Source organism: Podarcis raffonei, chromosome 10 (genome assembly GCF_027172205.1).
Source record: "Podarcis raffonei isolate rPodRaf1 chromosome 10, rPodRaf1.pri, whole genome shotgun sequence".
Lineage (NCBI taxonomy): Eukaryota > Metazoa > Chordata > Lepidosauria > Squamata > Lacertidae > Podarcis > Podarcis raffonei.
Window position 1 is genome coordinate 7,796,789 of NC_070611.1, and position 14,383 is coordinate 7,811,171.

The window sequence follows — 14,383 nt, forward strand, 5'->3', positions numbered from 1 at the left end:
TGAGCTTGAAATTCTTCATCTTGGGGCCAGAACCATCTGAACAAGCTATGAATTGTGGACTCCCCATATTCCAACCCACCTATCCCAGCAGCCACCGCCTCTTAAGTGGAAAGGAGTGGGGATGAAAATCCCCACAGAAACCTACTTCTTCATGTGGGCTGGACCTTGCTGGATCAATGTGGTGACATTTTAGAGTGAACCCCAATCCTAAGTGATTGCCTTGTATTTACAACAGTGACAAAATGAGGTAAGAGAAGCACTGCTTGACACTGCATGAAACAGAAAAAAGTTCCCCAAAGGTAACTTTCCTTCAAAAGCTAATAAAAACGCTTCACTTATTTCTTACAAACATATAAATTATTTTATTTACAAAGCCATGTTACAAAAAATAATAACAATAATAATAATAATAATAAAGCAAAAACAAAATGTAACCCCAAAACAAGAGAAATACAATCGCTCCCTAGAGAATATCTCCAGGCCTGATGTTGAACTGTGGCAGTATCAGTCAGATACACGTTTGTTCTTTTTTCAAAACTGTAAGCCATAAAGTTTTATTATTTACACCTTAGTTCCGACACAATTTTCACAAGCATGGAATGGGCTCTTTCTGATACTGCTAATACATAAAAGGTGCAGAACAAAGAATGAAAATACTTAGTGTTACAAAATATGGGCTTGTAGAAAAGAAACTGACTGTACACATATGGCATTTTCTTTTAGAATGATTGGACATGCTTTCTTCAAAAGTCTTCTGGAAAAAGATTCTAAAATCTGTAGTAGGAAAGAACAATACAGGAGGTGCAAAGTCATTTCTGTGCAACAGTTAATATTCCCCATGACTGACCAGCTATGCAAAACCCACAGAGTTTTGTTAAAGTGCCATGGGCCAACAGCATAACAAAATATAAGGTGTAAATAGAAAATTTTCTTTTTTCCAAACAATAGTTCACTGAGAATCAGCAGTAATAGAATATGCTGTATAAACTATTCTCTACAAAGGTTGATCAGCACTATGTACAATTGTTAACATTGATACAAAAGAAGGCATACAAGTTATCCAAGTCGCTTTTGTTTTTTTTAATATGGCTGAAGGGCCTATGCATTGCGTATGTGTAACAACCAAAGCTGAGCCTCTATTGCTGGAAACGAATCACAAAGTCTTCAGGCAAAGGTGGGAGGAAGAAAAAGGAAAAGCAACTGTTGAATGAATGCTACACTAATAAAACATTATAGGCTGGTCCAGTTCAAATCCATTTTTTTAAAAAAAACCCCACTGCATTTCACTTTTCAGGCTGGACATTTTAGCACGTATAAAATCAATTGGTGATTTTTTAAAAAAATGCAGGGGATAAAAAAAGTATGAGGTTTTTACTTGGTTTCCAAAATGCTTTCAGACCAATGCCACTGAAAATAAAAGGATACATAAATAAGCAGCAAAGAACACTCCCCAGTCCAGCTTCTTACATAACAGATGCATGTTAAGAGCTAAGGAATTCTTAACACGACTGAATTGTTCCTTCGGTCACTAAGTGACATTAATTCTCAGAAGCAGCCACTGAATCTCGCCACCCGTTTCCCCTCTAGAAGTAGAAAACAGCAGTTCACTTATCAGATGGTGTTTTCTTACTGAGATTTTAAAACTCCTGCAGTTATACAACACAAAATAAATTAGGTTTTTTTTTAATATATATAAAAAAGTCAACAAGGCTCTGTTCCTACAACTGAAGACAAAAATTGTGCAAAAATAACAAAGATATGTACACTTTTTTTTCAGTCTGAAGAAATGTACAATAAAACCATAACTCAAAAGTACATGAAAAATATAAGCATTGCTTAAAACTTTCCTAAGTTTCATATTGTTCATGAAACTATTCCTGTCACTTCCCAAGTATAGCAAAACATAAATTACAAAATTAACACTATAAAATTTTACTTTAAGAATATCTTCTAATTTCCCCCCAAAGGGCCTAGCCATGTTTACAATTGTTAAACATTGTATAAACTTTAAAAATTTCCTTAAGCCTTCCACCCCCCAAAAAGTAAACGGCTTCTTACCCCCTTGAGATGTAAATAAACCAGCATTTAAGTGCACTTTTAACACTGTAGAAATAAAAATTAACTGCTCTGTAGTAATTTTGCAGTACCCTAGTATTATTAAGTTCCTGATTTCAAAATCTACCTTTATTATTTTTTTAAAGCAGTAATTCCTGTAAAACATTGTCAGTGCAATTCTAACTGATACAAATTCAGTCTGCTCAGCTCCTGTCTTTTCAAAGAACAAATTGTTTCATTAAGGAAAACAGTAGATTCTTTGTGGCTCTGCCATCTACAAGTGAGGAAATTTTCACATGGCGCTCCTATTAATCTCACTGGGAACAAATTGAATAAACCCTTCAGTACATTGAGCAGATCAGGAATACCAATCAACAAGAGGTGCTGCACACTGAACCCACTGAACAATGTCAGTGAAACTTATGGCCACACAGTTGTTAGTTACTGCTGAGAAATGCACTAGGACAATAATAAATACAGAAGTTACTGTAAATTTTATACAATGAAGGGGAGTTTTAAATATAATATAACCACACATTGCATTATTTCGGAATGTTCACTGCTGTCATTTGTTGCAAGAAACAAAAAGGGGGAAATGCAACAATTTGCTTTTAAAAGCTTGAATCCGAATCAAACCAGATTGCACAGATCAGAGGCCAATGTGTATTGAGGAACTGAAATATGCCACAGTTTTATGTAGATTTAAAAACATTTGTTTTTTTTTTAAAAAACCCACCAAAAATATTAAGTAAATTTTATCTGCAGGAGACAGAAAATAAAATAAGAAACCAGAGTAGGGCTGCTAAAACGAGAAGAGATTATAGGCTGGTTGCTTTTCCTTGTTACGGAAGAGTCCTTATCCTACCAGTCCGGTTTAACGTCTTCTGGAAGAAAGATAAGAGTTGATTGTAAAACAGTGCAACATTTTGCTCCACTACATGAACTTAATTAACTCCAAACCCCAAAATTTGGGATACCCTCCAAGCTGGTGCCAAAGTTTTGCAGTCCTTTTGCAGTCGGAACTCCACATTTTGCATCAACCCACTAAACTGAGTAATTCATGTTCAAACCAGAGGTTCTAGGTATCACCCCAAAACCCAACATACTTCCAGTTTACAGAACCTTCCCGACAGTTGGCTAGGCAGAATTCTGACTTGCCAGACAGAGATGAGTGGCTTTTTAGAAGCCTGCATTAAGTCATTACAGTACTTATTATAATGCAGTAAACATGTGCAGCAAGATTAGCTTCAGTGGTTTATATTAAAATCACTGGTCAACAAACTGGTTATATAACCACTTCAGGAAAATTTGTAAACTGCAACTCACTTGTTTGTTGTGCACTGGGTTCGGTGTACTTGAAGGACTGGACTGAGACAAAGCTACACTGCTATTTTTTCCAATCTGTAAGGTACAAACAGTATTCAGAAGGCAAGATGCAGAAACCATATAGAACTGCCGTAAAAGCAAGCGTACTCTCAAAATCTTTTGCAAACTTTTTCAGCAGGGGGCCGGTCCACTGTCCCTCAGACTTTGTGGGGGGCCAGACAATATTTTTTGGGGGGAATGAACAAATTCCTATGCCCCATGAATAACCCAGAGATGCATTTTAAATAAAAGCACACATTCTACTCATGTAAAAACACCAGGCCGACCCCACAAATAACCCAGAGATGCATTTTAAATAAATGGACACATTCTACTCATGTAAAAACATACTGATTCCCAGACCTTCCGCGGGCTGGATTTAGAAGGCGATTGGGCCGGATCCGGCCCCCGGGCCTTAGTTTGCCTACCCATGATTTAACTCCCTATTAACATAAAGGTAAAGGTACCCCTGCCCGTACGGGCCAGTCTTGACAGACTCTGGGGTTGTGCGCCCATCTCACTCAAGAGGCCGGGGGCCAGCGCTGTCCACAGACACTTCCAGGTCACGTGGCCAGCGTGACATCGCTGCTCTGACGAGCCAGAGCTGCACACGGAAACGCCGTTTACCTTCCCGCTGGTAAGCGGTCCCTATTTATCTACTTGCACCCGGGGGTGCTTTCGAACTGCTAGGTTGGCAGGCGCTGGGACCGAGCAGCGGGAGCGCACCCCCCCGCGGGGATTCGAACCGCCGACCTTTCGATCGGCAAGCCCTAGGCGCTGAGGCTTTTACCCACAGCGCCACCCGCGTCCCTCCCTATTAACATAATCTCATTTAAAAGCAATATGGAACACATGGCTCTCATTTTCAGTAATGTATCATGCAGATGTCAGGCTATCCTGGGAAATGTTTGGGGCTGACCGCTGAGTAACTGTGGTATAAGAAACCAGGAAGTTGCCTCTGCAGCCAGGAGCGGAACGGGAGATGCAACCTTTCTTCAACCTCATTGCTCCCTCACAGGCCAACGGAGGCTGGCTGGAGTTGTGCATTACATTTGGACAGGAGGCTGACTGGGTGCTCCCTCAGCGGTTCACCACTGTGGGCATCCTAATACATCCACCAGGCTGCTTTGCCCCTGCCAAGTCAGGGAAACAAGACCCGACAGACCCGTGAAACCCTTACCTGCCGAGAGATGGAGCTGTTTGGAGTATCTGGCACCGTAGGAATAAGGTTGGCAGTGCTCTTTTTGTGAACGCTATTCATACCAGGCATTTTAGTGATTTTACAGGCTTTGCTACTAGAACTAGAGTTTTTGCGTTTCTTCCCTTCCGATTTATCAAAACAAAGGGGGAGAGAGGACACGGCGTTGTGTGCTGTTAGGGAGTGGTCCCCTGCATGGTGAAGGAGGGAGGGCACAGACAAACCGGAAGAGTCAATACTGTTTACTACGATGCTCATGTGTTTGACCGAGTCTGCTGAGCTACTTGATAACGAAGTCCGTCCTCCTGAGGGCTCCGATTTGGCACTGAGTGGGGTTGTTCCATTGTTTGCATTGTGCACAGACAGACTGTTATAGGAAGATGTGGCCTGATAAGAGTTCAAGGTCGAGCTGGGGTTCAAGACGCAGTTCTTTTTGTGAGACCCTGAAAAGGAAGAGGAGGGGGACGAGGAAGTCTGCAAAGACAGCGAGGAAGAAGAAGAGGGCGGCCTTTTCTTTTTGTTGCTAGAAGACTCATCACCGCGGCACGAGAGATCTCTGACTTTTGAGGATTTGCTGGTTTTCGTTTTGGATGGCTTGTGGGATGGGGGAGGGATAACCGCTGGCACAGGTGACATGGCCGACGGGGTCTTAAATGTCGAGTCTATAATACTCAGGCTGGCAGCCACGTGAGGGAACGCCGTAGTGTGCGACATAATGGAATTTGTATCCGATGCAGTCACAAAAGCCGCGTTGGACAACATGGCAGAAGTCATCAAGTAGGAAGAAGGTATTCTTGAACTGACGGGCGCCGAAGGAATATACACTGCACTAGGGTTGCTGAAAGGTTGCAAAACCGATGCTGGAAAAGGGGTGGAGATATGTGCTGCTGGAGAGGGCATCGGACTATCCACCGCAGGAGGGATTTTCCTGTAACAGGAAAGAAAAAGAAATACTTTGAGGTTCGGGCACCTCCTAACTCAGCTCGCTACAAGGACTGAGCAATAAACACACACACACAAATAATAATTATTGGATAGTTTTAATTTACCAGTTCCAATTCATTACATTTTGGGATTTATTTCCAGATTCTTGCAACTGGGCCTCCTCTTACTTCACACTGGACTGAGGGTGTATGCCACTCAATCACGTATGTTCTCCCACCTTCCCCGTCCAGCCGTCTTATGTGAAATTTCCTTCCATTCTTTTCTACTTACCAGTTAATCAGGAACGCTTCTAAACTTACTTCGATCAATTGAGTTTAATCTGGGTTCTCAAAAAGAAGTAACACCACAGTTGTGTTGTTAGTACTCAAATCATACACAGAACTGGGCCTGATCCACTCATGTGTCAGAGTAGGTTTCCTAAGCGGTTAAGTCCTATTTCCCCCATTCTCCTGCCATCATCAGGAGACACTGCAGGGGATGGGAGATGTTGTTCACGCCTCCCCCAGCCCTCCCTCCCTCTACCAGGCAAGTTCCTTGAATTCACCAGACAATCTTCTGCAATCCAAATAACTTCAAATATAGAAGGACTATCATAAACATTAACAACCAATTAGTATTGGGATATGCAAAGTTAACAGAAGAGTATGTACCAAGTCTGACCCCCAAAGTTCCAACTATTGTACCTCATTGTTATTATCATTATTATTTATTGAATTTATATTCCGCCCTATACCCGGAGGTCTTGGGGCGGTCATCAATAAATTACCACTAAAGAACAAGTGAGCCATGTTCCTTCAGGCAAATGTTACAAGTGACAATATCCAATTTCAAGACATTGCAAATGGCAATCACAACCCCAATCTTCAGAAGTTTGCAGAGTTTGCTTTTAACGGCCCGGGCCCTGTGGGGGTCACACAGCAAACCAGGAAGAGGCACAAGATCTTCTGGCAATTTTCTATCCTATGGTCACAGTGGAGGCTTCATTTAGCCATCAAGACAAATAGCCTCTGAGAGGCTTATTAATTGGTATAAATCCCTTTAAAGCCATCTCTGCCAGTGGATATCACCACAGATTGTGGCAATGACACTGAATAGATTTTGCAGAATACTTCTCTTTTGGGGAGGGGGGCTGCCCTGAATCTGTCAGGCCAATCAAGCTGGTTGAGTTGAGTATAGAACTTCTCTTGATCCACTTCTGAATACTATCCATAATGGTATAAACCTGTTATGTCTCTCATCCACATTTTTTCCTGGTTAAAACAAAGCAAAACTAAACTCCAAACATTCTAACCTTTCCCAATGAAGAAGGTCTTCTAAACCTCTCGATTGTTTCTGCACCTTTTCTACCTCTACAGTCGTGGTTTTTTTTGAGTTTAGTTAGAATTGAGTATATTCACTTCCAGAGCTAACACAAAATACATTAATTCTGGTAAATGAACCACCACAGCCGTTAGACTCTAGAGGGCCATGAAAATCTGTGTCCCGGGCTTTTTAAACTCGTCTATCCATGTCCCATGGACTGCAAGAAGATCAAACCTATCCATTCTGAAGGAATTCAGCCCTGAGTGCTCACTGGAAGAAGGGCACAAGGAGAAGGGGATGACAGAGGACGAGATGGTTGGACAGTGTTCTCGAAGCTACCAGCATGAGTTTGACCAAACTGCGGGAGGCAGTGGAAGACAGGAGTGCCTGGCGTGCTCTGGTCCAGGGGGTCACGAAGAGTCGGACACGACTAAACGACTAAACAACAACAACATCCATGTACTATCTGAAACCAAAGGGGCCATAGGAACCAACATTTGGGACCAAGGTCCCTTCAGCCCCTCCCCCAAAATAATGTATTTGAGGGGGCTGGCCCCCCAAAGTTGATGAGCATTGCCATTCAAAATAGGTGCATGCACTGTGTGTTGTGATCAATTATATGCAGCATGGGGCTTACCCGCTTCCCCCCCCAAAAAAACTCCTTTGAGGTGACAGATGTGAAATACTTTGGCATTTTTTTCTGCTCTCATACCCCACTCTTAGACCTGTAGGATAACATGAAAGCAGAAGCTGTTTACTTACCTCCACATCTGTGAGTTTAAGTGTCTTTCTAGCATGGAATTCAGTGCTAGTCGAAAACGATCCCATCTTCTATCAAACACATAGTAACCTCTTCCCATCAAATGACTTCCAAATGAACAAAACTGGAAAAGATAAAGGGGAAAAGATATAGGGACCTTGCAGAAATCAAAGGATGCTGCTGATCAATACATTGACTACAGAAGTTTAAAAATGCTATCTGTTTGAGTCTAGTGAAAATAATTGCATTAGTAAATACCTATGGCTTTCTCCTTTTACCCCAAAACTTGATTTTATTTTCAGGTGATTTGGATGTATATCACTTTTGGTATCTGCAACTCACATCCCTCAATTTATGCTGCCATAAAAAAATATATATATATTGCGGTCTCTGGCTTGCTGTGCATGCATCCTCTAGTAAGATGCAAGTCATCACAAAACACAACATGGGAGAAGCCACAAATTACATTAACATTTGCATTTGCAATAGCTACAGCCTTAAATACTACAATTTTAGAGGCTGTTATTAGCTTTATAATAGCCATTATCTTACTTTTGCTCCTAGGTCATCTACTGGTAAAAAAGTATAATCTACTATTAGATTAAATGAGACAAGGAATTTCACACAAATACGCTAAAACAAAAGATATTCATGAACTCAGAAGAGCTTCAGGGTATACTATAGGGAACCAAGATTGCAAATTAGTTGAGGATCTTTGGACTTAACTGTGAAATCATTCTTCTAAATCAGGCATAGGCAAACACGGCCCTCCAGGTGTTTTGGGACTACAACTCCCATCATCCCTAGCTAACAGGACCAGTGGTCAGGGATGATGGGTGCTGTAGTCCCAAAACATCTGGAGGGCCGAGTTTGCCTATGCCTGTTCTAAATACATCTAGAGATGACCTCAGGTGGGCCTTGAGTTCCACCTACTGGTTGAAGTCAGGAAGTGGTTTCATTTGCGGAAGCTTCAGGGTATCAATTGAACCATATGGCTGGTTCTTTTATGACAAGCCATACAGAGAACAGAACACAAGACCAGTGGCAATAAGGCAAAAGACACACACTGCTGCTCCTGGCTCCTCTTTCCTTCAACCCAGTGGGAGAGATGGGCATCAGATGGGGACGCTGAAATCTCCTGGGGCACATTCATGATCCCAAAGGTGATGCTTCACCAAATCATCCTCAAGCTGGGAGCGGCAGGAGTCACTTGCATCTACATTAACCACAGAGGCCAAAACACAGCCTTCTGGTTTGGCAAGAGAGCTGTGTGCATCATTTAAGGAAGCACAGGTAATTTTTCTTCTGCTTTTTCCTAATTGCTGCAAAACACTTTGCTTGGAGCTAAACAAGAGAAGACTCCCTGGAAAAGACCCTGATGTTGGGAAAGATGGAGGGCACAAGGAGAAGGGGACGACAGAGGACGAGATGGTTGGACAGTGTTCTCGAAGCTACAAACATGAGTCTGACCAAAGTGAGGGAGGCAGTGGAAGACAGGAGGGCCTGGCGTGCTCTGGTCCAGGAGGTCAAGAAAAGTCGGACACGACTAAACGACTAAACAACTAAACAACAACAAAACAAGAAGTCTGGGGCACGACAGGTCTGCTGGAGACAGAGAAGGAAGAACGACTGGGGGCACAATCTTCACAAAGGGAAGGGCTTCTGTGGAGCAGGAAAAAGATGAAAATGGACACAGGTGACAAAGGGCTCTTTTATTATTACTATTTAAAGGCAAAAGGTAGGAATGGAAAAGCGGGGAAACCTCAGGAACTAGCCTAGGGAATGGACAGACAAACTGATATGACAGAGAAAGAGAGAGTGAGTTTAATGGAAAATAGGCATCTAGATGGGCTCCATATACACAAACCAAGAAGGGAACAAATGAGTAAAAATACACCTAAATTGAAGGAAGGAGGTAAAGTGCGTGCTCAACAACCACTCAAGGTGAAGCCAGAAACAGAACTGGTCACAGAGTGAATTGTGGTCCAGGAGCGTCTGCAAATGAACAGCAATTTCTGCCTTCAATCACTAGGTGGAATTTCAAGTCTCACCTGAGGCCATCTTACATTCAGTTGTTTTTCAGTATTAATGGGCTGCCTTCTACCTGAAATACAAATCTATGTCCCTTCTTTAACATCACTAAGGATAGAAGCAATTATATCTAAGGAGAGCCTCAAGGTCCATAAATAGCAACACCCTAGTGGTCCCGGGCCCTAAGGAAGTTAGATTAGCCTCAACCAGAGCCAGGGCCTTTTCAACACTGGCTCCGGCCTGGTGGAACGCTCTGTCTCATGAGACCAGGGCCCTGCAGGATCTGATTTCTTTCCTCAGGGCCTGTAAGACAGAGTTGTTCCGCCTGGCCTTTGGCTTGGAGCCAATTTGATTCCCTCCCTCTCTTTCTTTTTTCTTTTCCTTCTCCTCCTGCGATGAGGCTACATTTTTAATATTTCAATGTTTCAATATTTTAATGTTGTATTTTAATTTTGTTTTTAAGTTGTAATCATTCATCTTGTTTTTATTATTGCTTGTAAGCCGCTCTGAGCCCGGCCTTGGTAGGGGAGGGCGGGGTATAAATAAAAATTATTATTATTATTATTATTATTATTATTATTATTATTATTATCTGCACGTTCACAGCTTGTGGTCTGTATCATTCAACATGACTGACTGCTCTGTAGCAATGCAATGGTAGACTGACATTGGCATACAAAGTCTGAGCAGGATTGGGCAGGGCAGCTCACCAACTTGGGAGACCTCAGATCAGGGATGGAGAACCTGAGAACCTCCAACATTGTTGAACTCCAGCTCCCATCTGCCCAGACAACATGGTCAGTTGTGAGGGGTGATGGAACACCAGCACCATCTGGAGGTTCCCTGGTTCCTCACTCACCCTTGCCTTCAATTATGAATTACAAAGTAAATGAGGACATGCCATGGAAGAGTTGGGTGGAGAAAGTCAGTATGAAGAGAGAGGGCTACTTCTGGAAAAGAACCCAGCACAGGTCATTTAGCCTGGGGAGTAGCTTCACTTTCCGACAGCCTTGCCTCTGTACTTTGGTGAATGGCTGGTGCTCAAACAAACCAAGGTTACTCCAGGATCTTAGGTTTGGGTGTAATGACAAATCATGGTAAGGTAAAGGTAAAGGTACCCCTGCCTGTACGGGCCAGTCGTGTCCGACTCTAGGGTTGTGTGCCCATCTCACTTAAGAGGCCGGGGGCCAGCGCTGTCCGGAGACACTTCCGGGTCACGTGGCCAGCGTGACGAAGCTGCTCTGGCGAGCCAGCACCAGCGCACCGCACGGAAACGCTGTTTACCTTCCCGCTATAAAGCGGTACCTATTTATCTACTTGCACTTAGGGGTGCTTTCGAACTGCTAGGTGGGCAGGAGCTGGGACCGACAGATGGGAGTGCACCCCGCCGCGGGGATTCGAACCGCCGACCATGCGATCGGCAAGCCCTAGGCACTGAGGTTTTACCCACAGTGCCACCCGCATCCCGACAAACCATGGTTGTTGTTGTTGTTGTTTAGTCGTTTAGTCGTGTCCGACTCTTCGTGACCCCATGGACCAGAGCACGCCAGGCACCTCTGTCCTCCACTACCTCCCGCAGTTTGGTCAAACTCATGCTGGTAACCTCGAAAACACTATCCAACCATCTCGTCCTCTGTCGCCCCCTTCTCCTTGTGCCCTCCATCTTTCCCAGCATCAGTGTCTTCTCCAGGGAGTCTTCTCTTCTCATGAGGTGGCCAAAGTACTGGAGCCTCAGCTTCAGGATCTGTCCTTCCAGTGAGCACTCAGGGCTGATTTCATTAAGAATGGATGCGTTTGATCTTCTTGCAGTCCATGGGACTCTCAAGAGTCTTCTCCAGCACCATAATTCAAAAGCATCAATTCTTCGGCGATCAGCCTTCTTTATGGTCCAGCTCTCACTTCCATACATCACTACTGGGAAAACCATGGCTTTAACTATACGGACCTTTGTTGGCAAGGTGACGTCTCTACTTCTCAAGATGCTGTCTAGGCCTGTCATTGCCCTTCTCCCAAGAAGCAGGCGTCTTTTAATTTCGTGGCTGCTGTCACCATCTGCAGTGATCATGGAGCCCAAGAAAGTAAAATCTCTCACTGCCTCCATTTCTTCCCCTTCTATTTGCCAGGTGGTGATGGGACCAGTGGCCATGATCTTCGTTTTTTTGATGTTGAGCCTCAGACCATATTTTGCACTCTCCTCTTTCACCCTCATTAAAAGGTTCTTTAATTCCTCCTCAAACCAAACCATGGTACCAAGCCACAATTCATAAGCCAAACAATCATGAGTTCAGATGGTGGCTTGTTAAAATGTAAACCATGGTTACTTGCTCAGAGCAGGTTCAAATGTTTAGGCAAATCATACTTAGGTTAAGCAAACCATGGTTTAGCATTACATGCAAACACAGCCAGTTTGTTAATAAGATGTGTTTTTTTTTATAACGCACATGCTTTCAGCAATGAGATACGTCTTTCGTAAGTGTATACAGCCAGTCATAAATGTCAGCAACGAACAGGGTTACTGGAGATAAAAAGACATACCCCAAGAGGTCGAGGATGGTGTCCAGAATAGTGACAGTCTAACTTCTCAGAGTCTTCGGATCCCTCCACTTCGCCCTCGTCACTAGATAATCTGCTAGGCAGATCTCCTCCCATAGAAGGCAGAGGCAGTTCTGGAGCATAACCACCATGGTTTGAAGAACTAGTGCTATTTATGCTGTTTGCAGAGGAAGGCCTAAGAGGGTAAAATGACCAACACAAGGTTCACAACTCCACAACTACCTTCCTAGCTAAAAGGAAACTTACAGTAGGATACTGCAACACATACTTACTCCAGAGTAAATGTCATCATGCTCAATAAAACTTATTACATCCTAAGCATGTTTATGATGGAAGCCTTATACAACTAACTCACAACTTACACACAATTATCTTGTGTGCATTCAGTTTACACACTTTGCAAAAAAAAAAAAAAATTACAAGGGGATGGGCTTACAGGAAAAAAGACGTTGGCAATCCCACCCACCATTGAACCCAATGTGTTTTGACTATACACAATTTGGCTTTCCGCGCTATCTCCTGAACGTAACCCCCACGAAGTTGAGAGTCACCTGTACTACAAATACATTAAGTAAGCAGTAAGTCCCTCTGAATTCTTTGTTACTGACTTCTGAATAAATGTGCATAGGATTGAGGTGTGCGTTTCAATAAACTATGCACATAAAAACCTTTTACAAAAATCCATCTTCAAAATGCCATTAGTATTGAAACATTAAATGCATTACTGCTAGACAGAAAGTCTGGATCGGAAAATAGACATTTCCTACCGAAAAGGAGAAGGAGAAATGCTGCAACGTTCAATCCCCTCACTACACAGAAAGCACAGAAGCTTTTGAAGTATAGTAGATTTACTATGACATTTATATCAGAAATGTAGAAGGGCTTGAAGTCTGCAGGGGCTTTTATCAGGAACTGAATTGCAGAATTCTGAATGAAATTCAGAGTGAAACATGATCATTTCCTACTTCATTAAAAAGGTGCAACTTTCAAGCTCTGATTGTGGAAAGCAGTTGGAAAACAAGTTCCTGGTTTTTGCTAGAGTCTGAATAGAGACTATCCCTCAGTCTCTAAATTTTGCACTGCACACGAGGGATATATACACACTCTCTCTCTCACTCTCTCTCTCTCTCTCACACACACACAAATAAATATGATTTCCATAATTTATCCACTCCACTGAATTTGAGCTTGTTCGTATCATAATTTGGCATTTCCCTTGGCCCACTGCTCACTAAATGCCAGAATCCTGTGCCCATTTCCACTTACCTAGGAAATGCTGAATTGGGCAGTCTTGATTTTGCAGGCGACGTTCCTTTGGGATCTTGCCCAGAGTTCACTGATGTTCCTGACAGAGTGTCTTGGACTAGCACAGGCTGGGGCTGATGAGTTTCCCTTATACATTGCGGATGCTCCTTGTCTTTTGCTACTTCTTTTTCTCGCGATCGAGCTTTGTGTTCAGCTAAGAGAATGTCAAACTGTTTTTTACGGCCTGGAACTGCTCGCCGGTGATTAAGTGAATGAGTCTAAAAAAGAGGGTAGTTGAAAAAAAAATTTGGGGGGTGTAAATATAAAAATCAATTAAAATATTAATCTAGGAGATAGCTAGAAATATTTGACTGGTCATTGATTTTATGACAACACAAAACAGTTCTTCTATAGAAGGTTAGTTCACCTGTCCTAGGAGGCACATACAGTTTAATGAAACATTATTTTGGTGATAAGAAAACTTTCCATGAAAACACTCTACACATTAGTAGCATAACCAGAGCACTGTGGTTTTAAAAAATGGGGGTGTGAATATAAAAACAGTTAGAATATATTAATCCAGGAAATAGCATAAGTTCCATGATGTTATTGTGTAAATTAATTGCAAACCAGACCTGGAAATAGCATTCTCTGTACCTTCAACATAAATGTTCAATAGCTTTTCATCTACAAGTTTATTGATTATTTATGTCATAAAATTTATACGCCAGTTTTAAAAAATCCTCAAAGCAGTTTACAAATAGAATAAAACCAAACCAAAAAAAAACCTCTTTAATTCGTTCAAAACAAAGTTGAAGGAATATTTTCCTTTTGTTTTTAAAGAAAGCAGGTGTTCTTGTCTTTACAAAAAGCAATATTTCCTAAAGACAAGGGTGCTCAGTTTGGGTGGAAAGGGTCAATCAGTCAAA

General features: G+C 42.4%; 1 protein-coding gene across 12 annotated transcripts in view; it reads right to left on the reverse strand.

Annotated features, from left to right (window-relative positions):
- Positions 1 to 1,339: 1,339 nt before the first annotated feature.
- ATXN7L1 (ataxin 7 like 1) overlaps positions 1,340 to 14,383 on the reverse strand; it is a 75,794-nt gene continuing 62,750 nt past the window's right edge. For 6 of the 12 annotated variants that reach the window (XM_053407257.1, XM_053407254.1, XM_053407250.1 and 3 more), the window contains 6 exons: positions 13,476 to 13,732; positions 12,192 to 12,384; positions 7,628 to 7,749; positions 4,601 to 5,546; positions 3,382 to 3,456; positions 1,340 to 2,939 (listed from right to left, as the gene is read on the reverse strand). In XM_053407257.1, coding sequence (XP_053263232.1) covers positions 2,898 to 2,939; positions 3,382 to 3,456; positions 4,601 to 5,546; positions 7,628 to 7,749; positions 12,192 to 12,384; positions 13,476 to 13,732 — 1,635 coding nt within the window. In that variant the 3' untranslated portion in view covers positions 1,340 to 2,897. The other 6 variants (XM_053407253.1, XM_053407249.1, XM_053407258.1 and 3 more) reach the window with 3 other exon arrangements.